This window comes from Pan troglodytes, chromosome 10 (genome assembly GCF_028858775.2).
Source record: "Pan troglodytes isolate AG18354 chromosome 10, NHGRI_mPanTro3-v2.0_pri, whole genome shotgun sequence".
NCBI classification, from domain to species: Eukaryota; Metazoa; Chordata; class Mammalia; order Primates; family Hominidae; genus Pan; species Pan troglodytes.
In genome coordinates this window covers 13,226,087-13,252,979 of record NC_072408.2, presented here as the reverse complement: position 1 = coordinate 13,252,979, position 26,893 = coordinate 13,226,087, and the positions used below count along the sequence as shown (strand labels likewise).

Sequence of the window (26,893 nt, the reverse complement as noted above, 5' to 3'; positions counted from 1 at the left end):
TCTGTTCCCTAAGGAGCACGCTAGATACTAGGAAGTGATAATGTTGCTCGGCAACCATTCATCTCAGTATAGCCCAGGGTGATGGAGATAAGGGGAAAAGGAGAAAGGTGTCCTTCTGTCCTGCTGGGGACCTGCTCACTATTCTAGAGGGTAAGCCTAGTGGCCGGAGGGATCTCTCTGGAGGCCAGGAGATGATGAAGATGATGATGATGATGATAGGGGTCATCATTTATTAAGGTAAGTCTTCCGCGTGCATATTCCGTTCAGTCTTCACTAGTCTTGTCACAGAGGAACTGTTACTATTCTCCCCTGTTTTGCAGAGGAGGGGTTGAGTAAACAGCCTAGCTCACACGCTAGCATGGGGAAGACGCTGGGCTGAATCTGGGGCTGTGGAAGTCATGATGAGGCCAAGGCAGGCCTGCCCACCTCTGTCAATCTCCCTCGTCATTGCTTTCAGAAGCCTCAGGTTCCCCTTGTGTAAAATGCTCAGGGTGACCAATGGAAGGCTGCATGTAACCACCTGAGACCTAAGTGGTCCTGGGACCCACAACAGTGGCCTGCATTCATGGCTGGCCTACGTGGTGCTGACATTGTGGCATCTTCACGTGGCCCCAACAGGCCGTCTGAGACTGGTCATTTCCACAGGTCATTCTCACTCTGGGACACTCTTCTCTGACCAGGTGAGCTGATTTGCCTAAGTCCCCACCGCCAGTAAGTGGCAGAGCTGGGCCTTAGGCCTAGGCTTTTCACAGCCACACCGTGGGTGCCCGCCCGGCAGAAGGGGATTGGGCAAGGCAGGGCCGTGGAGGGGCTGCTGTTGGCCCCGAGACGCAGAGCAGCTGATGGCTGTCCCCATGAGCCTACCCGCTGCACTTCTGCAGTTGAGCAGCCCATGCCGGTGGGTGCTTTCCTAAGGTGCAAAGAGAACCCGGCTTTTTTTTTGAGACAGGGTCTCGCTCTGTCACCCAGGCTGAAGTGCAGTGGCACAATCTCAGCTCACTTTAACCTCCACCCCTGCCCCGCCGTTCAAGCAATTCTCTTGCCCCAGCCTCCCGAGTAGCTGGGATTACAAGCATGCGCCACCACGCCCCACTAAGTTTTGTATTTTCAGTAGAGATGGGGTCTTACCATATTGGCCAGGCTGGTTTCAAATTCCTGACCTCAAGTGATCCGCCCGACTTGGCCTCCCAAAGTGCTGGGATTACAAGTGTGGGCATCTTTTCCAGGCCTGCCTGCTTGGCTTTGATGGTGGAGTGGGTGGAGGCCTAGCAAGCGGCAGGGCCCTAGCACCAGGCAGTGGGGCTAGGACACTGATTTCCTTAGGACCAACGTCCCTGTGCTGCCCGACTGGATTTCGAGAACGGTGAGCAGATGGGGTCAGGTTTCTATTCCTGTGGGCTTTCTGTGGCGCCGCAAAACGGGAGGCCCACAGGCCTGGCCCCTGGCCCCGACTGTAGATTTATACAAGCTTGCTCTGGAGACCCTTGGTACTATTCGAGCTGATTGAATTTCCCTCTCCTCAAAACGGGTCATTTCTTTCCTCTTTTTTGCTGTCCCCTTTCCCAAACACCGACTGGCTCCAGTTTACCCTTCAGGACCCAGTCCTTCCATTGAGATATTCTTGCACTTTTTTCTTTTTAGCTGAAGATCATAAGTTTTTTCATGAACTCGCAGCTTTGTCAGTCAGAGAGTATTGCATTATGCATCCAAGAAGTTATGCAAGAAAGAAATCATGGGGATCATATATATCCATGACTCTGTGTTGTGCCAAAGCTAAGAAAGACATCATGGATTCTAAGACACACCATTGTTCTGTGTATCGCTCAGAAACAAAAGCCTACCAATTCAAATACGATAGCCATCCTAAGACGCAATCCAACTTCAGAGATGTTACACTGTGGGAAAAAGGTGTATTTAGAGTCATTAACATACAGAATGGAGAGATGTTTCTAGGTAAAACGTAGGGTCGTTGATACTCGTGAGTGAGCAGAAGTAGGAAATGATGACAGTTCCAAAGCTGCCTGTGTTATCAGGTTGAGGGCATCAGCAAAGCGGTAGAACCAAGAATACTCGTGCCTGCTGCAGTGTGTCTGGGACATTCCACAGAATCAGCGCATGCTGTTGCTGATGGAAACTGGTCCCGTCTGGCCCCAGCAATCACCTGGGGAGTGTTTCAAAAAAAAAATAATCTTGCTGAACCCCATCCCCAAACTACTGCATTCAGATCTCCTAGGGTGAGACCCAGGAATCTCTATAAAGCCCCTTGTCCCATCCCCCTCATTCATAGTGAAGAAGATCAAGGTCAGGGAGGGGAGCTGAACAGGTCAGTGCAGAACCGATGCTGACAGCATTCCTGGACTCTGCAGCCACCCAGGCCAACTCCAGGGCGCGTGCTCTTTGTGCTTCTCTCCATCCTCTGTCCGTTCCTAGGACACTGCCCACCATGGCAATCCAGGGCCTTGGACTCTGCATTTCCAGGACTCAGTCTAGGTTGTAACCTTAGCCTTGGTCTACTTCACATTGCACGGGTCCAACATCTTTTCCTTGGTCGATGGACTGGTGCATTGAACACATGCATGTGCTTGGTGCCAGCCTGTCCCAGGTGCCGAGGGAGCTGCCTTGGTTTCCCTAGCAGGGCTAAGTCTCAGTGCCACACTCAGGGAGACACTAACGGAGCATACCGCTGAGGCGGCCCCTCTTCCTGCAGGGCCTGTGGGAGCAGTGCCAGCTTCTGAAGAGCACCTCGGTGTTTGCCCGCTGCCACCCTCTGGTGGACCCCGAGCCTTTTGTGGCCCTGTGTGAGAAGACTTTGTGTGAGTGTGCTGGGGGGCTGGAGTGCGCCTGCCCTGCGTTCCTGGAGTACGCCCGGACCTGTGCCCAGGAGGGAATGGTGCTGTATGGCTGGACCGACCACAGCGCGTGCAGTAAGTCAGCCCCCTGCCCCGTCCTGCCCTGCCGGGGATGAACGGTCTGTCCTGGGTGGTGTCCCTTAGGGTGCTTCGAGGCTGTGTCACGTACGTGCGGCTTTACCACACCCAGCCAGCCAGTGACTGCAAAGCCACGTGTCCCGGACCCATTTCCTGAATGGCTCCTGCCCTCTGTCAAATGGGCTTCCCAAAGCCCTGTGTCCTGCCCCTGCCTCCGTCCCGCCCCCACGCCTCCCCTGGCGCCCCCTGACTTCCCTCAGGAAATCCGACCCCTGCACTCACACAGTGTTCTCTGCTTCCCACCAAGATCTTGGCAGTTGCGGTTTTGGTTTTTGTCTTCACTGCCTGCCCGCCCGAATTGATGAGGAGCAGGACGCTGACCTGCCTGTCCGTGTGTGGTGATCTTTGAGAGAGCAGAAAGCATTCATTAAGTTCTTCTCTTTTATTAAATCTCTCTCCTCCAGGCTAATGACCGCTATCCCTCCTGCCTTACTCGTGGTGCTCTGTGTTTCATCTTCCAGTCTCAATGGGTGCCTAGTTATGGTCACTGTCCCCAAATTATCAGGACTAAGTGGGGACTTCTGGGGTCACCTTGCAAGAAGTCTCCTCTTTCCCCAGCCCTTCCAGTGATTAAAAGCCATGCAGATGGATAAGCAGTCTGCGATGGTTCCACAGATGAGCTGAGCCGGCCACATCTTTACACTGCACACGTGTGTCTCAGTGTGTGGCAAATAGCTGCTGAATTCGAACTTTCTGCCTGTGGTGGGGGTGTGAGGAAGGAGGATGCTAGCAGCTGGTTTCTTCTCTGTAAAGCCGAGTGGCTGTTTTTTTATTTTTATATATATATTTTTTTTAGGTCTGTGAATGTAGGGTAGGGGAGATAACCTGATGTATCTTGGAGAAGGGTTAAGGGGCAATAGTTTGGTGTCAGAAAGCCCAGAAAAGAGTGCTTATGTGTTTCGGTCTTTCAGTTGGCCTGAATGTCGCTCAGCTACAGGGTAGAGAGAGGAAGGAGGAGAGCCTGTCCTTGCAGGGAGGAGCTGGTTCCATTGGGAAGAACAGAGAGTGTTTAGGTGATATCTGTGAAGGCAGCCTTGTGGCAGAGTGGAAATAAATATGGAATGAGTGTCAGCATGCAGGCAAATGTGCCCTGTGCTGGGCGGGGCATTTGATTGGGGCCAATTTCATGGGGAAAAGGAGGAGGGATGGGATGGAGGGCATCATGGCTCCTTGCTTTGTAGTAGGACTCCACTTATTTTGAGCCTAGAGGAGTTTGGTGTCACTCTGAAAGGGTTTTAGGTGAAGGGGAGGAAAAGAATGCCAAGTTGTACATGGAGAGCAGGCGACCAAGGGGAAGGATGGGGGTCCTGGGTGCCCCCGATGGGTCTTGGTAAGGGCCTCACAAGATGGAAGATGTTCATCTAAGGGAGGGGTGGCCTCAGGGGGGCACGTGGCTCACTGGGGGTGAGAAGGCCCTGGAAGCCTGAAGACAGAGGGGAGCAGTCAGAGTGGGCACGAGAGGCTCAGGCTGTGGCATGGCTGGTGAGATGATGCACCGGTGGGACCTGCCCTGGGTAGACCCCTTTGATGTTCCTTTTCAGGCCCAGTGTGCCCTGCTGGTATGGAGTATAAGCAGTGTGTGTCCCCTTGCGCCAGGACCTGCCAGAGCCTGCACATCAATGAAATGTGTCAGGAGCGATGCGTGGATGGCTGCAGCTGCCCTGGTAATGAACTTCCCACTTTATTTACAGATCAGAGACCTTGCCAGCACCCTTGGCTTTGGGAAGCGAGATGAAGGCCACTTGTGTTTGTTCCCCGTTGCTGAAATCAGAAGCCTTTTATTAAGTTTTAAAATGTCTTTGTCCAGCGTGATCAGGATTGAGCTGGTCTTTATTTTTAATGTACGTTGTCCTGTTGTACTGTATCCATGAACGCACTTGTGTTGAGGGAAATTGGAGGGTGGCCTGGGCCCCAACAGTAACTTTGTTTGGGGAACTCGTGGCCCATCTGAGCTGAGCTGTTTTCTCAATTAGGTGTGTCAGGGAACCGATCTGGGAAAAAGATCTCCTGTGTTTGTCATGTGAGCTCAGCTGAGAAAGGGCTCTGCACTAGAAAGTCTTTTCAGGGGAGGCTTGGTGGGCTTTGGGGAAAACACCTGTTTAATTACTGAGAGCAAGGCTGGGCGCGGTGGCTCATGCCTGTAATCCCAGCACTTTTGGAAGCCGAGATGGGCGGATCACTTGAGTTCAGGAGTTTGAGACCAGCCTGGCCAACATGGTGAAATCCCGTCTCCACTAAAAATACAAAAATTAGCTGGGGGTGGTGGTGCACACCTATAATCCCAGCTACTTGGGAAACTGAGGCAGGAGAATCACTTGAACCCAGGCGGCGGAAGTTGCAGTGAACCGAGATCGCACCACTGCACTCCATCCTGGGTGACAGCACGAGACTCGGTCTCAAAAAAAAAAAAAAGTTATTGAGAGTGAGTCCTGTGTGTTTCAACTGATGACTTCTCTACTGGAAGAACTTGAACAAAACTCTTGACTCCCTTCCTTCATCTGTGGAATGGTGATGAGTAGTCTTCTCCTTCTCACGTTGCATTAATGTGTAAGGGAAGCAGCACACACATTCTTGAGCTTCCTGGAAGAAGCCCTAAGCCCAGACTTGTGCCTCCCCTACTGGATGACCTGGAACAAAATCCTTTTGCTCATGTCTTCATCTGTAGTAATGGAGATGAGGAATTTCCCTTCCTTATGTTGCATTATGTGAAAGATAAACACCACAGAACAAGTTCTTTGAGCTTCCTGGAAGAAACCCAACCATTGTCCCTGGGGATTCTATAGTTGTGGGATGAGTGACGCAATGACAATGTTGAGGCCTTTGTCTTGATGCCCTTGACCCCAGAGGGACAGCTCCTGGATGAAGGCCTCTGCGTGGAGAGCACCGAGTGTCCCTGCGTGCATTCCGGAAAGCGCTACCCTCCCGGCGCCTCCCTCTCTCGAGACTGCAACACCTGGTAATGGGGGCTGCGCAGCGTGCTCTGGGAGACCTGCCCGGGGGAACTGGGGAGGGAAGCTGGGTCAGCAGGGGTGGTGGCAGGTGGAAAAGAACCTGGACCGTGCCAAGAAAGAAGAGACTGGGTTGGAGGCTACTGGTGGGGGCTAGGGACAGGTGTGGCAGGCAATGATGGGGAGCAAAGAGTATATTACAGATAAATAAGCCTTGAAGATGGGGAGGTCAGGAAGGGCAGGATCCTTCACGTGCAGACATCATCTCTAGCTGTCCCTCCAAACTGTGCTTTCATAAGTGATCCTTTCCCCCTGGAGGAGGGCTGTATCACTAAGCAGCACGTAGGTCCTTCTCTCCTTGAAATCTCTCATCTGCTAGGTGGTAGGAAGTTGCAGTGGCCAGTGGAAACTCACACCAGTCTGCCCTCCCTTGGTCCCTGCAGTAGGCCAGGCCCAGCCTGGCTTCTGTCATCTCAAGAAGCACCCCTGGATGTCACCTCTGGCTGGCTTTGCCAGTCTCCTGCACAGCAGGGACAACTCGTTTGGTCCCCAGGCCTCCTCCCTTTGCTATCTTAGCAGCCTTCTGTGTGCACTGAGCCCCCAGGTTCTCAGTCGGCCACCGCCCACCACACTTCTGGGCTGGGAGCTACCCATTTCCATATCGCTCTCTTGCTCTCTGCCGCTCACTGTGTGTGGGGTAGGAATTTGACTTCTTGGTATCTGAGTAGATTTTCAGGGGGATCAGGTAGTTTTTTTTTCTTTCTTCTTTTTCTCTGTTGGGGTTTCTTCCCCTGGGTAATATCTCTAAGATTCCTTTGTGGCCAAAGCTCTGTCCTGTACAATTTTAACCCTATGAAGATTCTGCTAGCACCAGCTCCTTTCTTTTCCCACATCCCTTCGTTTGGGGACTGTGATAACTACCATGAGCTCTAAATCCATTTGCATACCCTTGTGTTTGCAGAACCACCAATGACCTGTGCTTTTTCCCCCCAACAGCATTTGCCGAAACAGCCAGTGGATCTGCAGCAATGAAGAATGTCCAGGTAGGCGACCTGCCGCTCATTCTGTTCCTCCTTCCCTGAATCGGGGAGGCGTCTCCTCCTCTCTTACCAGACAGGGAGGGCCACAACTCAAGGCAGTGAGAAGTTGCCCTCTCTGCACAGGTTGACTGCAACCACGTGACCCCAGCTCTGGTTTCAGGTACCAGCTATGCTAACCCATTCACAGGCCAGAGGTGGGAGCCCTGCAACAGCTGAAAGCGGAGAATGCACCTGCGTTCAGATGTTATTGTCTGTCCTTATTACCTGTTTGCTGAAAGGATTAAGGTTGATGAGCTGTAAGGCCTGTATGGTCATGATTGACTAAACAAAGAGGATACACATTCTTTGGAAAATTAAGAGGTAGAAGGGCCTGGTAATTCTTTAGGCTTGAAGTGACAGTTCTAATGGAATTTTCCAGAATGCCTAATATGAAGACCATGGCATGGTCCAAGAGCTTGGAAAACCAGGTCACCAAATGATTCCTCCCATCCTGTCCCTGCCCTGGAAAATCTGCTTAGGAAAAATTATTGAGCAATCTCTGCCATTTGCTTTCTCCTCTGTTTGGCCCCAACTCTATTCTATTTACTGCAAACCTTGCCCATTCAAAGCTCCCTTCTGCCCCACCTTCCAATGACCTCAGACCTTGCCCTCTGTGCTCACTCATGTGGTGTTTTCTATGTGCTGGCCACTGTGCTAAACACTTTCCGGTTACAACCTGTGAGGCAGGTGCAATTTATTCTCATTTTAGGAAAGCAGAAACAGACCTAGAGAGGTTAAATGACTTGCCCAAAGTCACACAGCTGCTACGAGGCAGAGCCAGGGCTTGAACTCACAACTGCCTGACTTCTTACTTTTTCCCTTCCCTTTCTTCTCCTTCCCAGTACTAACCTTTGGTGGCCTGAAGTGTGTTGAGCTTGGATACCTGGGATTGTATTTAGGGTCTGTGAGTTAAAGACTTTAGGATGACTCAGGACCTCATCCAGTGCCCTCTACACTGGGAAAATTCTGGAACTAGATGTGGGCTAGATCAGTTAGTCTTGCAAAGAGATGGTCACCCAGCCAGGTTATCTTTTGTGTAACCCTTAAAGAAGGCACGAAGGAGAGAAGATTGCTCTTGAAAGGGATATCTGTGCTCCACTGAGCGTAATTACACCATGTCCAAGACTAAAGGAGCTCTTTGGAAGACATATGAGTTGCTGCAGTTAACCTGTGAAAACACTTTTAACATTTAAATAATAAGCACTCATTGTATGAGATCTGTGAGCCACAGTGGATGGAATTAGGAATTCAGTTTATTGTGTGTATTTTTTTTAGACGTTTGTAACCACCAGATTAGGAATTTCTAACAAGTACTTACTGTAGGGTGAATCTTCCGTCCATCATCCTTCCAACTGTCCATTCATCCAAGTACTATTTGAACACCAACTATGTACATGATGGACTGTTTTCTGGGGCAGACAATACAGTCCTCTGGTCTTCAATTCAAAATCTAGAAGATGACTTTGCTGAGGATGTAAGACATTCTCTTGATGTCTTGATGAAAAGATAAACAGTGTCAATTCTGTCTACTAAGTGGTTTGATATTTTGCCAACAAAACCACTACGCTCTTCTCTGCATTCTCAAAGCCCTGGCTCTGACCACCTTTTTCTAGTTTGGGAGTTTTGTTGATCATCGCCTCCCGGTCCATTTGCACCCACGCACACGAGCATATTTCCACACCCTGCGATGACTCAGCAGGCAGTGGGGCTGTCTGATGCTCCCAGTGTGATGACTGCAGATAGAGCTTCTGATGGGAAGAATAGGCAGTATGGTTCTGGAGGGGATATGCTTGGCTCTGCTTGTAAAGTGAGGAGCAGGCCAGAGCTTCTCTGCAGCCCCTGGAGGAGGATTAGAATGACATCAGCCATATGAGAAATGGTAGGAGCCAACCCGGGAGGCAGTTTTAGGTGGCATCAAGGGCTCTGGGCTCTGCAGCTGGACAGACCTGCCCGTATTCAGATCCCTGTTCAGTTTCTTTGGGAACTTGGATGAGTTGAACTTCTCTATGCTTCAGTTTCCTCATCTGTAAACTGGGGATAATAATGAGCACTTCATAGGAGCAATCAATGAGATGGTTTCCATGGAGCACTTGGAAATGTATCTTATGCCAGGCATGGTGGCTCACGCCTGTAATCCCAGCTCTTTGGGAGGCTCAGTGGGCAGATCGCTTGAGCCCAGGAGTTGGAGACCAGCCTGGGCAACATGGTGAAACCCCATGGCTACAAAAAATACAAACATTAGCCAGGCATAGTGGTGTGTGCCTGTAGTCCCAGGTACTTGGGAGGCTGAGATGGGGGGATCGCTTGAGCCTGGGAGATTAAGGCTGCAGTGAGCTGTGATGGCATCACTGCACTCCAGCCTGCTGGGTGACAGAGATCCTATCACACACACACACACACACACACACACACACACGCAAAAAAAAAAAAAAAAAGGAAGAAAAAGAAAAAAAAATGCATCTTGGGCCAGGCGCGGCAGCTCATGCCTGTAATCCCAGCACTTTGGGAGGCCAAGGCAGGTGGATCATTTGAGGTCAGGAGTTTGAGACCAACCTGGCCAATGGTGAAATCCTGTCTATACTAAAAACAAAAACAAAAACAAAAAACCCACAGAAATTAGCTGGGCATGATGGCACATGCCTGTAATCTCAGCTACTCGGGAAGCTGAGGCAGGAGAATTGTGAGAGCCCCGGAGATAGAGTCTTCAGTGAGCCGAGATGGCGCCACTGCACTCCACGCCGGGCAACAGAGCGAGACTGTCTCAGGAAAAAAAAAAGAAATGCATCTTGCACATTTGGTAGAGATTATGTTGCAGGCTTTGGTGACAATTTGCATCTGGTGGAAGTCTGAGTTGCTTTGCTAAAGGCCTGTGGGTTGGGCATTTCTGCAGGGAAGGCTTTGGGAGGTAGAGGGTTGTGGGGCTGGGGAAACAAATGGTCTGGAGCAGGGCAGCCGCGTCCAGGGCTCACTACTGCAAACCAAAGGGTTTGTTTAGAAGAGGTAATGTGCTTCCATTAGATGAGATTCTGTTTTGTTTTTTTTCATGAGGCAGGATCTTTATTCACATAGAAATGGATCTGCTTTAACTTCTGGATTTTTTTTTTTTTTTTTTTTTTGAGACAGAGTTTCACTCAGTCGCCCAGGCTGGGGTGCAGTGGTGTGATCTCAGCTCACTGCAACCTCTGCCTCCTGGGTTCAAGCAATTCTCCTGCCTCAGCCTCCCGAGTAGCTGGGATTACAGGCACCTCCCACCACACCCGGCTAATTTTTGTATTTTTAGTAGAGACGGAGTTTCACCATGTTGGCCAGGCTGGTCTCGAACTCCTGACCTTGGGTGATCCGCCTGTCTCAGCCTCCCAAAGTGCTGGGATTATAGGCATGAGCCATGACGGCCCAGCCTGGATGTTCTTTTTTTTAATGCGGTTTTAGGAATCACCTGCCTTTCATTCATTCGCCAAACTTCCAGTGCCCATCTCCATCTAGTGGTGGGCCCGCTGTTCGTCGGGGGCTGCCTGTTGCTGACTGATGGGGAATATCCTAGTGTCCCATCCTGGGTGGAGGATGGGTGAGCGTGTTCGCATGGCCCATAGTTCTGGCTGACGTTCTAGCTCCCGTGGCTAACGGCTACCTGGCAGCTCACCCACCCATTTTCCTGTGTTTGTGGCTCTGTTGCTCAGTTGTACCGAGGAGATAAGCTCATATAATATTTAGACTTCTGATTTGCGAGAAACTTGGGAACACAAGTCAGTGAAGGTCAGAGAAGGAAATCAGATGAGACGATTAGATGCTGGCCCTGAAAGTTTTCCTTTCGAATATTTGCACATTTCTCGTTGACCCTTCTTTTCCTGGGTATTGTTAAAGAAGACAGAAGTCCATTTTCTTGCTTAGATAAGAGTGCTCTGAGAAAACACAGAAAGGCAGGGGGAAGAATTCCCACCCATTTTTACTGCCCTGGGGTCAAGACATTTGACACAAATGACCATATTACTATGTTTGTAGAATGATGATAATTTCTGAAAAATGGTCAGTTCAAAAAGGCTTTCCTGAGACCTCACTGGACTTGAAATTACAGCACCTCCAGAATGGGCTGGGACGATCCTGGCCCCTATCTTGTGGCCTGCTCTGTCCTCCACGAAGAGTCACCCCTCACTCCCGCTCTTCTAGAGGGGGCAGCGGAGAAGGTGGGCCATGCTGATGGGAGTGATCTGGGGCCTTTCCACTTTCTCCTCATTTCCTCTGGGCTGGATGTGCCCTTCTGACCCATGCTGTCCTGGAAGGGATCCGCTGTCCTGGGGACCAGGCAGAGGGATGTGTACATCCCTGAGGCACCTCATCCTTAATCCTGCCTTCATACACATCCCAAAGGCAGGCCCACACCTGGGTCCAGGACTGCACAGTCTAGCCTGGCCCCTGGCTGGGCCTGTCAGGGCACATGCGAGCATGAAGTGCCAGACAGTGAGGGCCTGTGGAGCTTGTCCTTGACAAGCTAGAATCTCTCTGTGCCTTTTGGGGACCCCTTGGCTGTGTGACAGGGCTAGCATTAGCCCCTGGAGCTGGGCCCACATAGGATGGTCTGTAGGACCCTCTTACATTTGTCTCTCCAGCATTGGTCTAGCATCTGTTCCCCAAAGGGGGAACTTCAGGTGGAGGCTGAGGTAATGCTGTAGACAGCCAAGCTTCCGCTGTTTGGAGGGTCTCAGGGGAAGCCCTGCGCACTCTATGTGTCCTCATCTTTGCTTTGATCCTTAGAGAAAGGAACTCACACATGCACCGTAGAGTGACTGGGTGGGAAAAGTCTTCCTCCTTCACCAAATGGCAATGGTCTCTCTCTCTATATATTTCTTTTTCTGTAGAGTAGATAGCAAAGATGAGAGCAGGTGGAGGAAATATATAGGGCAGGTTGGGAAGGGATCCAGATGCCCTTTTCAGCTTTAATGGGTCCATGTTTGGCCCTGAAGATGGGATTGCCTCAAGCCAGGCAGGTTGATGGAGAATCACTGGAGACATTGGCAGAGGCCTCCCCCTGCCAGGACACCTTCCAGGATGTGTGATCTCAGTTTGGAGGTGCATTGGGCCACAAGTATGGGGCCTAGGCTGGGGCGTGGGGGAGGTGGCGTGGGAATTAGGGTGGGGACAAGCTGAGGGCTTTGGGTTGCAGGGTGATGAAGGGGAGTCCTAGTCCCCACCCACAGATGTGTCAGCCTGGGCTGGGAAGCTGGCGCTGCCGAGGTCAGCACTGCCTGGGTGGTGGTGAGATCATGGGCAGATGGCCTCCTGGTTCCCCATTGGCCCTGGCTGGAGTCACAGTGTGGGCTTGCCCCTCTGAGGACGCAGAAAGCAATGGCCTTAGAGTTGCCCCTCTGCTGGTGAGGAGGATGGAGTCCCCATTTTCACTGCTGAGCTCCAAGACTGTCCCGCCTCACCTTCTCACCTCATCCTGCCTCTGGGCTGCCTACTCTGCCCCCTGGCCTCCAGGGACTCTCCAGGGGTGACACTGTGTCCCAGAGCCCCTCCACACTCAGGTTCAGAGAACCCTGTGCTATTGGGCAGCCTCCCCCTGGCCAAGCATTCCGCTGGCACCAGTCTGAGGCTGGTGTGGCCCTGAGGCCAGCAGGAAGCGTGGGACATGGCAGTGAGCTGTGAGGGAGGAGGGGAGGCTGCAGGGAGCCTGGAAGCAGGAGCGTGGGTTCCTGCGTGGTTCCACCACTGACTGAGTGTGGCTCTGTCACCTTCCTTAGTTGCCCCATCTGTAAAATGAGGCCTCGACCTGAATGACCCAGCTCTGACATCTTGCAGTTTTAGGAGCAGGAACCGAATTTTCTCGTAGAACTTGTTTTTAGACTGGTTTGGGCAAAGGACGTCCATGCAGTTTTGGGGAGAGGGCACCCTGCTTGCATATGCATTCCACCTTGGCCACCCCAGGGGAAGTGCCCTCACCTCCCATTCTTCTCCCTTCCTCTGTGTCTCTCCAGGGGAGTGCCTTGTCACAGGTCAATCCCACTTCAAGAGCTTTGACAACAGATACTTCACCTTCAGTGGGATCTGCCAGTACCTGCTGGCCCGGGATTGCCAGGACCACTCCTTCTCCATTGTCATTGAGACTGTCCAGGTGAGCTTTGCCAGCCCGGCTGCTGGTCGGGTGGTAGCCCAAGGTGCTGCATAGCTGCTAGGCTGAATGGGCAGCCCCTGGAAGGCGTGGGGCATTGCTTTCTGTGCATGAGGGAGGTCTCTTCCAGACTTCAGTTAGCTCCTCATTCATCCAGAAACCCAGCCCATCCCCTCTCTCCCTAGATGCTGGCGGAAGGCATCCTGCCCTGACAATAATGCCTCCTCAGGGCTGGCTCAGCTCCCCACCCAGTGGACGCATCCTGCTTGGGTCTAGCCTGTTGCCCCCATAACTAACCCTCTGATGTTTGGAGCTGGGGATGGCTGGGGTGGGGGCAAAGAGGGCTGGTCTTCTGTTCTGAACTCTGTGGTACATGTGTGGCTTCCTTTCTGTAGGGATGGAAGCAAAGATGAGGACGAAGAGAATGCACAGGGCTTTCCTTGAGGATCAAAGTCTTTGATTCTCTTTGGAACAGTAGGTCCAAGGAACACGATGAAGCAGAGGCCCATGGTTCTTTATAAGAGACTGGGCCAGGCTGGGAAAAGGCGTGTGCAAGGATGCACTTAGCAAGCCTTCTTGCTGCACAACTCTAGGGGGCCCCATTCACATGGAGTATTCTGGGAGAATGGAGTTGTAGGTTATGAGAAGGCCAGAGGCTCTCGGGTTGAGGCCTTTCTCTGATTAAGAGGGTCCTGGGCTGGGGAGCTGGATAGGCAGGGGGTGCAGCAAAGTCACCCTGTGTTCCCTCTTGGCAGTGTGCTGATGACCGCGACGCTGTGTGCACCCGCTCCGTCACCGTCCGGCTGCGTGGCCTGCACAACAGCCTAGTGAAACTGAAGCATGGGGCAGGAGTTGCCATGGATGGCCAGGACGTCCAGCTCCCCCTCCTGAAAGGTATGCTTCGTCCTGCTCCATCAGGCCTGGGGCTGGCACAGCCCATCCCTTAGCACCCTCCTTCTCAGCCCTGGCCACTGTCCTTAAGGACCTGCATGCGTCTTCCATGGGAATGTGATGGAGAGTTATCTTTGGAGGGCAGGGTGGGGTGCTTGGCATGCATCCCTCCCAGAAAGGAAGGCTTCCTGGAGGAGGAAGACTAGAGAAGGAAGCCTATAGATGAAGAGGTTGCTCTAGGCCTGGGACAGAGTGTAGATGGGAAAAGGGAACCGAGAGGATTTTTATTTGGCTTGAACCAAAGGGGCGAGTTGAGTCTTGGGCAGGTGGTTCTGGTTTGCTCTGAGGTGGGACAGGGGCAGAGGCTGATGCTGAGAGATCGGGGGTGGCTGGTGATGTCACACCAGAGGATGCCACTTGGGGCGAGGCCAGGTGACCCTCTGGCCTGTCTAGAGGTAGCAAAAAACCTACCTGTCCAGTATCTTCACCCGGGTTGCACTGTGCCTGTCAAAGCAAACCTGCTTTTGCATGGTAAAGCTCCCAAACTTCACACTCAAAGTGGCTCTCAGACTCTTCCTTCTTCTCCACAACTGCTGGCCACTTTGTCGCCCATTATCCTAGCATTGCACACAGCGGATGAACTTGGGCTAGTGGGTACCCAGCACGTCCATGGGTGTTATGCTGTGTGTCTTCTTATAAGATATGTTTGTTCCCCCAGGGCAAGGGGTATGCTCCTATCTGTGGCCACCTTCCCACAGAAGCAACAATTGCTGTATTCAGTGTTGTACACAGCATCGCTCAGACATGAGGTGGTGTGCAGTGGCAGAGTGTCCCAGGCACATTCAGGTGTCGTGGTGTCAATGCTAAAGAGATCTCCCTCTGCTCCAGGGCACCTGCCTACAGCCCAGGATGCAGGAGCCTCTGCCTCCCTCCTGTGGCAGTAGGGGGAATGGCAGGTCATAGCGGGGGTGCAGAGGCTTCTTCCTGGGGGACCCTATTTGCGCTCTGTCCACCTTGATCACCCTTCCTCCTGACACCCCCTTAAACCTCGTGGCCACCCTGTCTGCCCCTAAGTCATTGCTCTTCGTGCTACCGTCCTTTTGAGACACCCCATTTCCTCCCAAATACATCTGCCTGCCACCACACTGTCCTCTCCCCACCTCTGCCTGAGTCCTGTCCTGCTGGGTTCCAGGTGACCTCCGCATCCAGCATACAGTGACGGCCTCCGTGCGCCTCAGCTACGGGGAGGACCTGCAGATGGACTGGGATGGCCGCGGGAGGCTGCTGGTGAAGGTAGGTCCCCTCACGGGGTACTGGCTCCCTGCGGCCCAACCCTTACAAAGTACCCCTTGTGCTCTGGGTAGAATGGCTTTGTGTGGTGGGAGAAGAATTCCTTTCTCCTCATGGCCTACACCCCCAGAGCGAGAAACAGGCCTCTCTTGTTTATGAGGCTGGTGTTTGTTTTCTGGATGCCCCTTCTTGGCCCTGGGGATTCTTCCTGCTGGGCTCTGCTATCCCAAGGGCCTCTAGACTGGGGTGGGCTCTTGTGGGGCTGGGGAGGGAGCAGGTTTGCTGTCCAATCTCCCGGCTGAAACAAGGCCCGGGAGCAGGGGTGTCTCCCTGGGTGCCCACTGTGGGCAGTAAGGGAAGAGCCAGATTGGCACTCTCAGCTAAGAGAAAGCCTGCCAGGGAAAGGTTGCTCAGGAAACCACCAGATTCTTCCCCTGGACACTGGGACTCTGCATGTGTGGGCCACTTCCTCTTGTTCTTGGTGGTCCTGGAATCACACTGGATAGCAATCCATACTTTTCACTGGGCCTCCATCAACACTGTTTCTCTGGAAATGACCCTGGCAGGTGGACAGTGCAAATATTACTGCCATTTTATAAATGAGGCAACCAGGGCACAGGAAGTGGAGGGATGGTGCAGCACTCCAGAACTTCCAGGGCTAGGATAGACTCCTCTGATCAGAGGACTGATCCCACTCTGACCCCCACCAACCCTGTCATGGCAGAGCGAGGATTAGTTCTCTGCCTCATGCCTTTCCCATCAGAACAAAAAGTGGTTCTCGCTTTTTGGTCTTGAATGCCTTTACACTCTTAAAAATTATTGAGGACCTCAAGATCTTGTAGGAGGATTATATTTATTGGTATTTATCAGATTAGAAATTAAATTAGAGACATTTAAAATATGTATTTATTAACTCATTCAAAAATTATAATAATAAACCCACTACACATTAATATAAATATCACTGTTTTGGGGAAAAGTAACTGTTTGCCAGAACAAAAATAAGCAACAAGAATAATACCACTGCTGCACATTTCTGCAAATTTCTTTAATGGCTGGCTTAATAGGAGACAGCTGGGTTCTCATATCTACTGCTGCATTCAATCTTTTGCAATATTGCATGTCATGTGGCCTCTGGAAAATTCCACTCTATACTTGTAAGAGAATGAGGAGGGAAAAGGCAAATAATGTCTTCATAGTATTATGAAAGTAGTTTTGGTCTTGCAGACCCCTTGAAAGTCTCAGGGACCCCTATGGGTCTCAAGACCACACTTTGAGAACCACTGCGCTAGATTATGCCTGGGATCCCTGGAGAGCCTCCTCCTGCCTCCTGGGGTCCTGTGCTCCACAGGGTCCTTGCTATAATCCTGGGTGGCAGGGGCAGGGTGGCAGGTTTCACCCAGGAGATCCTGGCGTCCTCCATCCTCGTGTGGCTATGTTCTTTCTCCTGTCTTAGAGCTCCTGAGGGAATTTCAAACTAACTCCTTTTTTTTTTTTTCCTTTTATGAAAATAAACCTGCAACCACAGCCCATAAAGCAGGAAGGTCTGGGAGATCCTCTTGTCAACCTCCCTTTTCCAGTAGGAAATAAAGAGCCATTATTTCTGGAGCAGGAGTAACTTGCCCTAGGCCTCACGGTCGTTTAGTTACAGGGCAAGGACCAGAACTCGGGTCTCCTGGTTCCTGACCAGTCTTGCCTCCTGCACCCCGGTCTTCAAGGGGGTGCTTCACGTTAGCCAGTCCACTTTCTTTTTGTTTGTTTTGTTTTTTGAGAGAGGGTCTCACTCTGTTGCCCAGGCTGGAGGGCAGTGGCACGATCTTGGCTCACCACAACCTCTGCCTTCCAGGCTGAAGCGATTCTCCTGCCTCAACCTCCCGAGTAGCTGAGATTACAGGTGCCCACCATCATGCCCAGCTAATTTTTGTATTTTTAATAGAGATGGGGTTTCACCATGTTGGCCAGGCTGGTCTTGAACTCCTGACCTCAAATGATCCACCCTCCTCAGCCTCCCAAAGTGCTGGGATTACGGGCATGAGCCACCACGCCCGGCCAGCCAGTCCACTTTCTCAGCATCTTCCCACCTCACAGAGAGGGTGCTCTCCACCCATGCACTTTCTCCCCTTGATCAGCAGGGCCGTAACTTCTCATCCTGGGCAGCTGCCCTTCCTCCCCTCAGGTTTCTTTGGTCTTTGTCTCTCCCCTGAGGAGAAGAGAGGCCAAGTTCTTTCTGTGGGAGGGGATGTAGGGTTATCTTTGGGGTGGGTTTGTGTCAGTTTAGCTAACAAGAAGAGGTTTCCTTGGCCAAGATTCAGGACAGGGTCAGATGACCCCATGGCCTATAGAACTGTCTTTTTATATATATTTTTCTTTTTTCTTTTTCTTTACACAGATTCCTGGGGCTCATGGAAAGGGGCTATCTTGTGGGTTTTATTATGAAGCAGGAAAGGGGGTGTTTGAGTTGGGGCAGGAGGTGGGGAGCCTCAGAATACTGACACCAGGGCTTTTGGGGATGGAAGTGTGGAGGCGAGAGCTGGAGGGAGGCCAGCTGGGGCAGAGGCGGTGCAAGAGGAGGTGCTGCTAGGGGCCCCCTGGTCTCCTTCACCTGGGTGTGGTGTGCACGCTTTGTCCCCGTGGGGCTGGCGGTCCAGGCAGCAAGGCTCCAGCCAGCAGAAATCACATCCTCTGTGTGCTGTTTCCCTGCCCTGCTGGCTGCCCTGCAGGGCCCAGCTCTGCCTTAGGCATAGCGGTGTGGAAAAGATCCTTGCACAGGCTTCATTTAGTCAGAACTGTCACTGAGCAGAGGTTTATTTCAAATAGTGAGTGTCGCTAAGTGACACTAAGAGAGTCTCTAAGTGTCGCCCCCACTCTCCTAACCCTGGCCGAGCTGACCTCCGAGACAAGCCAAGGGGATGGGAGAAGACCTGGTTTTAGAGTGGGGCATGGGAGTGATGGCTGGCCTGGTGGGGGTGAATGAAAAGGCCTTTGGGGAGCATGAAACTCTGAGAAAGGAGAGAGAAAAGATGCTGAGAGGCGGGAAGGGAATGGAGGTGCACCACCAGTTATGCCGCCTTGCCCAGGGTGCCCTGACTGCGGGCATTGCATTCCAGCGCATCAGGAGGAGAACCTAGTCATTCACTTACTTATTCATTCATTTGTTCAACGATTCATTCATTCAACAAACACTTACTGAGTGTCTGCTGGCACTGCTGCGGACTGAATGTCTGTGTCCTCCCCAAATTTATATGTTGAAATCCTAACCCCCAAGGTGATGGTGTTACGAGGTGGGGCCTTTGGGAGATGATGAAGAATGAGATTTGTGCCCTTTTAAAAGACCTCAGAGAGCTTGCTAGCCCCTTCCACCATGTGAGGACACAGCTAGAAGGCACCATCTATGAACCGGAAAGCAGGGTCCTCACCAGACACCAAATCTGCTGATGCCTTCATCTTGGACTTCCCAGATTCCAGAACTGTGGGCAATCAATATCAGTTGTCTATAAGTCACCCAGTCTGTGGTATTTTGTTATAGCAGCCTGGAAGGGCTAAGACAGGCACCATTCTGGATGCTGAGATTACAGCAGTGAGACAAAACAGACAAAAATCCTTGCCTCATTTAGCTTAAGTTCTAATGGAGAGAGACAGACAATAAACAAAGCAAACAAGTAAATTATATTATAGATCGGAAAGTGATAGATCCTGGGGGAAATAAAGCAGAGAAAGGGGCAGGATGTGCCAGGATTGGGGGGATTTAAATTTTAAATAAGGAGGTGGGAGAAGGCCTAATGTGACAACATTTGGTATTTGTCAAGCAAACAAGGAAACATTACTCTGTCCCCTTTCTTAACAGTGTTTACTTGGGTTCGATTTCTATGGGCCTGGGACCTTCTACTGGATTGTTAACCCTGCATTTTGTTAGGTTGGAGCTGGAAGCTGAAAAGGGGCTCTAAGAGCTGACCCTAGCCCCTGAGGGATTCAGAACGCAGAGAGGTCATCCCACCTTGGTAATGACATGTGGAGAGGGAGTCAGGACTCCTGGGTCCCAGCCCCTGCTCCACCTTCAAATCGGGGTCCTCTCCGTAGAAACCAGCAGATGCCCTCAGCTGTGTGGGGGAAGGGCGGGCTCCACTCTGCTGGTTGTCCCCGAATGTGCACTTTGGGCTCAGAACTTTGTTCAGTTCTGAGAATGGACAGTAAACCACATGCTCATGGCCTGGAGTTTGAACTGTGCCTCTGCTTTGCTGCTGTCACCCTGGCAGGCTGCCTCAGAGCCTCTGCAGACTCCTGCTCCTACCCATCATCACCCTCAGAGTCTTCTGTGGCTCGTGGCCCTTTCTCTTCAGTGATGCCCAGGGCCTGAGTGGCAGGCAGCAGGTTGTGGGGAGGTGTTTCTTGTCATTAACCGTGAGCTCCCGGAGGGCTTGGACCACACCTGGCAGCCTGCTGGGCCCACACCGAGTGACCAATGCGAAGTCTTCCTATATAGAGGGGCCTTGAGTTTGCACATGACTCTGGGTGGGGGGGGGTCAGGCCCACTGGTGTGGATGGCACAGAGGGCAGAGCGCTTCGGGCTGGGCTCAACCTGCCTACTTACCCTAGCTCCGCCACTACCTCCCCGACCTTAGGCAAGCCACTTTGCCTCTTTGGGCCTCCCTTCTCCATCCTTAGATGATCTGATAATTTCTAAAATCTCTTGTGGCAGTACAGGGCTCTGATGATTTGGGAACAGGGATGGAGCTGGTAAATTTACACTGCAGTTCACTTTCCCCCCCCCTTTTGCAGCCTAGGGCTTAGCTGCCTTTTATTACATTCATATTTATTTTTCACCCGGGGAACTTTTTTTTTTTATTAAAACCATCTCATTAGCTAAACAACTATGCCTCTGCTTTCGCGGCAGCGGCTCCAGAGTGGCCTGGTCTCTCCTGCAGCTGTCCCCCGTCTACGCCGGGAAGACCTGCGGCCTGTGTGGGAATTACAATGGCAACCAGGGCGACGACTTCCTTACCCCCTCTGGGCTGGCGGAGCCCCGGGTGGAGGACTTCGGGAACGCCTGGAAGCTGCACGGGGACTGCCAGGACCTGCAGAAGCAGCACAGCGATCCCTGCGCCCTCAACCCGCGCATGAGTATGTGAACCCGGAGGCAAGGCAGGGACCTCGCAGAATCTCGAGGTCTCCACATTAGTGCAGTGCGTTCCGGAGGCAGTGCTCCCACCGCGGAGGGCGGGGGCGGGGAGCGAGCAAAGGGGTGGGGCTTTGTTCTTACCGTCGGCACTTGATCAACTGAACTGGGCCATTTGCTCTTCAAAGTCCCTTTATTGGGCGCCCTCCACGGGCCAACCCCCGGGAAAGAAAAAAAAAAAAGTCTACCGAGGCGGGAGGATCGCTTGAGGGCAGGAGTTCGAGACCAGTCTGGGCAACGTAGGGAGCCCCCATTTCAATAATAATAATAATAATAATAATAATAAATTTGCCGGGCGTGGTGGAGCACGCCTGTAATCCCAACTACTTGGGAGCTACGTGGGACGGTTGTATGAACCCAGGAAGGTAAGGCCGCAGTGAGCCAAGATCGCATCTCTGCACTCCGGCCCGGGCGACAGAGCAAGACCGTGTCTCTACAGAAAAAAAAAATAAATAAATAAATTCCATAGTCCCCGTCCTTCGACCTTCCCAGTCTCCTGCAGCAGCAGCTTACAAACTCAGCGTTAGATGATTGTAAGATAAATGGACTTGGGGGTGGGGGTGGCATTTGCAGATTTCTCTGCGTGACCTTGCAGCCCTCTATTAGCAGCACTGGGCTATTTCCAGGGGAGTGTTGACCGGGAGGGCGTGGCACCCCCCTCCTCCCCACCACATCCCAGGCTCGCTCCTCTCGCCCCACAGCCAGGTTCTCCGAGGAGGCGTGCGCGGTCCTGACGTCCCCCACATTCGAGGCCTGCCATCGTGCCGTCAGCCCGCTGCCCTACCTGCGGAACTGCCGCTACGACGTGTGCTCCTGCTCGGACGGCCGAGAGTGCCTGTGCGGCGCCCTGGCCAGCTATGCCGCGGCCTGCGCGGGGAGAGGCGTGAGCGTCGCGTGGCGCGAGCCAGGCCGCTGTGGTGCGTGCCCTCCCTGCCCGCAGCCCTCCGGGCCGCCCCCCAAATCCGTCCACGTGTGCTTTTCGAAGCCCTTTCTCTGCGTTATTTCCTGTGGAAAGAGGGCGTAGGGCATTGTGACAAACATGCGTGGGGAGGACGGTTCATTTGCACCCACTTTTCCCTTCCACCTCCCAGCAGGACAGGCGGTGGGGACCGGCTGATGATTCGGGCCTGTTCCAGGAAGACAGGTTGGCTCCTCCTACCTGGAGGCCTAGAACTTGGGGGTCCCTGCAAAGCTTGGGTTTCCCGTGGCCGCTGCCACCTAGTGTTCGTTCAGCACACGTAAGGTCAGGCTGTGGAGCGAGTGGGTCCCAGATCCCACTGGGTCTCCGCATCCCTTGAGAGTCTGATGAAGGCAATGGGAAATTCAATACAAACCCTTTGCTTGTAACTCCAGGCAAACCACCGATGGACAAAACCTCTGGCGTTGTATAAAGTTACGTAAAGGTGAATTACATCACTGTCCCCAGTTGGCTTTAGATTCTCACTCTGCACTGTTGGATTTCTGGCACCAGAGTTGGTATCTCCTCCCACTCTCTGGTCCCTTGGGTGGCTGGATTGTGCTCACTTTTTTGTTTTTGTTATTGCTCTGGGGACATTTGCTGCATGCCCAGTGTGGTCGGGCAACAGTGATGATGTAGAACTCCAAACTTCCTGTTAGGGTCACAGATGGAAACGGCCGCCCTACTAGATACCTATCCTACTAAGTAAAAGGATGAGTAGATTCAGGGCAGGGAAAACCAAGGAAGGCTTTCTGGAGGACGTGTACTTGGCTAGGGTTTTAAAAAGCTGCTTTCTTGGCAGAGAAGACTTGTTTCCAATGGTAGAATCATAGTAGGCATAGAAGTGACGAGTATATTCTGTTAAGAATAAGGCATAGTGGATATTCTGTTTTTTAGGGTAAAGTAGATGTGTTTAGAAATTAAAATGTAGGTGTAGTCCCAGCTACTTGGGAGGTTGAGGCAAGAGGATTGCTTGAGTCTAGGAATTTAAGGCTGCAGTGAGTTATGATCGCACCACTGCACTCTGACCTGGCCAACAGAGAAAGACCCTGTGTGTGTGTGTGTGTGTGTGTGTGTGTACATATATATATATATATATATAAATAAAGTAGATGGTCCTGTTGGAAGAGGAGTTATGAGAAACAGTGAAAGGAATTAGCATCTATATTTAAGGAGCAGTGTAGGCATGGGGACCCTAGAAGTGCTACTATTTTGGGTCCAATGAGCCAACTCATGTTTTGAGTTGTAGAAATGTCATATGAAAGAGGAGCAGAGACAATAGTAAGGGCGAAAGGGACAAGCACATAATGCAGTAGTTGTGCCCTCCCCATTCCTCCAGCTCTGGGATGTCTTGAGGAGCCACAGGCTAGGGGCTGGGACAACTGGGTCTGGGTCCTTACTGGCAACTTTCCCGTGAGGTACCAGTTATGTGACCTTGAACCCTTCACGTAACCCCTTTGCACTTCAGTTTCTTCCTTAGCATTTGCTATTTAGAAATTGGGGAAAGTAATGAGGAGTGAATGAGATGCTGCTTGTGAATATTCTTTGCTTGTCCACCAATGTTAGAAATGATGCATTATCAGTATGCGGCAGCATCCGCAGGATTTCCTAATTTAGGACATTCTTCTGGAATGCTAAGGGCCCACTGAAATATTCTTTAATCTGTCATGAACAGCCATTCTTAACCTCCACTGAACAGAACAGGGGAAACGGGCTGATGCTTCAGTAGTGGGGATAAGATTCAGTTAAAGAATGTCTTGACTCCTGAGGCATTATGATAGGGTAGAAAGGGTGGTAGGAAGGAGCTTTCCCTGGAGACTGTTAAGGACAAGAGGGGTCTGTCTCTGTGGGTTTATGTGACAAGAGACTAGGCTGACCAGATGGCCTTGGGCTGTCCCTTTGTACCCAAGGCAGTTGGGTAAGTCTCCTGGGTTCTTGCCCCAATCGTTTCTTGACTTGGAGAAGAGCTCAGGCTCAGCTGTCCCCTCTACCCACTTCCACTTTCTCTTCCAGAGAAATGAACAGAGCTCCCTAAACCAGTGAATCTATTCGTAAGAAGAGGTCACATCAATTGGAGACATTCAGGGAGCACAGACTTACCATGTAGCTACTTTGTGGGATGGTGTGAGGAGATTGATGAGAAGCACACACATTTTTTTTCCTCTTGCAAATTGGTTGTGCTCCCTTTGGGAAGACAGGACCACAGGCTTTCTGAAGGCAAGGACCGGGGCTGGCCATCTCTGCCTCCCTGGGCCTAGCATAGCCCCTGGCATGCAGTGGATACACAAGAAGTGTCTGCTAAACTGAGATGTGCATTGTTTCTTTGGGGAAGAAGGCTAAAGGAGAAATTTAATAAGGCTCCAAGCCAGCTCTAGAGATAGCCTATCAGAACAAAGAAAGTTCTCAAGTCTAGCTGCTTTTTAATGGGTAAAATGTGCCCTTGTCATTGTAGGCTCAGGTGGTTGAAAGACATCTCCATCTTTATTGTCTAACACATCCTGTCTTAACCTACACTCCCTCAGTATTCATCCAATAATCCAACCTTTCCATTCTTGCAGAGAAAAATCAATGTCTAATAGGATTAAAGAGGCCCTCCCTTCCCAGCTACCTTCAAACACCAAGTTCAGGGTGGTTGTAGGAGCGGGAGGCTGCAGGGTCTCTCCAGAGGCTCCCCACTCCATTGTTCAGGCTCATGGCCAAGGCTTACTTTTATAACATCTGTGAAATGCCCTGCCAGTAGGTTTCTGCTGGAGCAATGGATTTGAACAGAGAGGGGAAGGATTGTGATGGTCTCAGAAGAAGCATGCCCAGGGTGAGGTTCTCATTTCTTGGGCAGCAGCTGGTCTGCACAGGGAAGGCATTTTGAAAGGGCAGAATGCTCCCCACACCTTCCCTGTCTTCCACCCTGCCCATAAGGAATTTTGTCACCAGAATGCCAGAGCTTCTGAGGCCTAGGCCTTTCTCTGGAATACTCCTTCCTTCTTGGGACCGCTGAGCTGGGGCTGTTTCCTTAGCAATAAGAATAATAATTATTATCAGTGAACATTCTCCAAATGCCAGACATTCTTCTAAATGTGTTAGCTCATTCAACCTTCACAAAGACTGGGTGGATACTGTTATTCCATCCAGTGAGGATACTGCCCAAGCTCACACAGCCAGCTAGTGGTGGACCTGGGCGTGAACCCAGGTATTTGGGATACAGAGCCCGTTCCCTTAGCTGCATTGCCACTTTGCTACACTTCCTCCTGGCTTGTGTCTCTTGCAGTATTTTTCTGTGGGAGGCTAGGCAGGGTGAGGGCTGTGGGCAGATGGGTGCAGCCCATTTCGCTGTGGTAGGTATGAGTGTCCCTCCTCTTTGGGACCAGCATGTCCTCAAAGGGACTGTTTTCTTTCTAGAGAGTAAGGGTTATGAGCATGAGCTTTAGGGCTGCAGAGAGCTGAGTTCAAATCCTTCCTCTGCTTCTTCCTGTGAGGTATACCCCTAACAAGTCACTCAGCCTAAGTTTCTTGAAAGGGGGTGATGAGAGCTAACTCGGCATGAGGCATAGAGCCCACGTAAGAGCAAGGCATTCAGTAGGTGCTCCATAAATGGTACTCATTGTTGTCACGGGGTATGCCCTTGCCCGTCATTCCCAGTACTTTTTAATATTCACAGCTTCAAAACCTGCCAGGATTTCTACTACATCCTAGGCTTTGAGAATTCAGAGATGACTAATGCACATTCCCTGTGGTTGAGGAAAGGAGAAAATGTGTGCCCTCATAATTATAATACATATCTGCATGCTGAAAAATACACATTTGCTCATAGTGGGAAAGGAAGTTGGTGACCATATAGATATAATTGGGGGTCACTTGGGGAAAACTGGGTAAAGGGTACATGGGATCTTTCTGCATTACTTCTTGTAATTGCAAGCAAGTCTACAATTATCTCAATAAAAATTTTAATTAAATAATTGGGGGTCACAGCTACAAGGGGTGGCAAGTCCTAGAACCACAGTCCTTGCTGTCCAACATTCCCGCTGAGGCCTTACTTCTTCTCCTCTCTCTTCTAGAGCTGAACTGCCCGAAAGGCCAGGTGTACCTGCAGTGCGGGACCCCCTGCAACCTGACCTGCCGCTCTCTCTCTTACCCGGATGAGGAATGCAATGAGGCCTGCCTGGAGGGCTGCTTCTGCCCCCCAGGGCTCTACATGGATGAGAGGGGGGACTGCGTGCCCAAGGCCCAGTGCCCCTGTTACTATGACGGTGAGATCTTCCAGCCAGAAGACATCTTCTCAGACCATCACACCATGTGGTAAGTGCAGGCAGCAGTGTCAGGGACCTCTAAAACAGCAGAGCTGGGGAGGAAAACGGGACCCCCAAGTCCTTTACTTCATGGATGGGTAAACTGGGGCCCAAGGAAGGAAGTGACTTGTCCAGAACTGTACAGCAAGTCAGAAGCGGAGCTGGGATTTGGTCCAGGTCTTCTGACTTCCTTACTGCACAGGGAACTGGGATTCCTGGCTGGCAGTAGAAGTTCTTGAGTTTTATTGCCAACTGTTATGTGTTGGCCCCCATTTCTGGGCTTTAGGTCTCAGTTTTCCTTTTCTGGATCAGGAAAAGGGAGATCTGCCTGTCACCCTCCTTTCCGGCCTGCTTTCAGTATTCTCAAGCTGAAGCATTTGAGCAGGAAGAACATGGACCACTGCAGCGCTGCCTCCATGGGGCATTGCTACCCTGACCTGCTTCATGCACTTCCCCAAAATAGCTCCAAATCATGCTTGCTTCCTGCAGCTCTTTGCCTAGGCCTTCTGTGACGGTCGGTTTCAACAGGTTGCCATGAGCATGGAAGAAATTTACAACAGGACATTTGTTGAGCAAACACTTACCTGTCACCTGTTCTGTCTTAGTTCTGGCTAAGAATCGGTGGTCTAAAGATGAGCCAGGCTGGGGCAGTGGCTCACATCTGTAATCCCCAGCACTTTGGGAGGTGGAAGTGGGAGGAATGCTTGAGCCTGGGAGTTTGAGAGCAGCCTGGGCAACATAGTGAGGCCCTGTCCCTATATACAAAGAAAAAAAAATAGTTGGCCATGGTGGTGCATACCTGTAGACCCAGCCACTTGAAATACTGAGGTGGGAAGATTGCTTGAGCCCAGGAAGCCAAGGCTGCAGTGAACTGTGATCGCGCCACTGCATTCTAGCCCGGGCGACAGAGGGAAATCCAGTCACCAGACACAGTACCTGATAGTCTACTAGGGAAGACCAGTTAGAAACATCCTGATTGGCCAGGCACAGTGGCTCACGCCTGTAATCCCAACACTTAGGGAGGCCGAGGTGGGCGGATCAGGAGGTCAGTAGATCGAGACCATCCTGGCTAACACGGTGAAAATACAAAAAATTAGCTGGGTGTGGTAGCGGGTGCCTGTAGTCCCAGCTATTTGGGAGGCTGAGGCAGGAGAATTGCTTGAACCCAGGAGGCGGAG

At 51.6% G+C, this 26,893-nt stretch overlaps 1 protein-coding gene across 1 annotated transcript in view; it reads left to right on the top strand.

Annotated features, from left to right (window-relative positions):
• VWF (von Willebrand factor) overlaps window positions 1-26,893 on the top strand; it is a 176,571-nt gene that overhangs the window by 46,673 nt on the left and 103,005 nt on the right. The window contains exons 7-16 of the mRNA XM_001160508.8: window positions 2,708-2,924; window positions 4,529-4,651; window positions 5,832-5,943; window positions 6,932-6,978; window positions 12,987-13,123; window positions 13,876-14,014; window positions 15,204-15,304; window positions 20,224-20,419; window positions 21,176-21,391; window positions 25,485-25,725. Coding sequence (XP_001160508.4) covers window positions 2,708-2,924; window positions 4,529-4,651; window positions 5,832-5,943; window positions 6,932-6,978; window positions 12,987-13,123; window positions 13,876-14,014; window positions 15,204-15,304; window positions 20,224-20,419; window positions 21,176-21,391; window positions 25,485-25,725 — 1,529 coding nt within the window. The remainder of the gene's footprint in view (window positions 1-2,707; window positions 2,925-4,528; window positions 4,652-5,831; window positions 5,944-6,931; window positions 6,979-12,986; window positions 13,124-13,875; window positions 14,015-15,203; window positions 15,305-20,223; window positions 20,420-21,175; window positions 21,392-25,484; window positions 25,726-26,893) is intronic.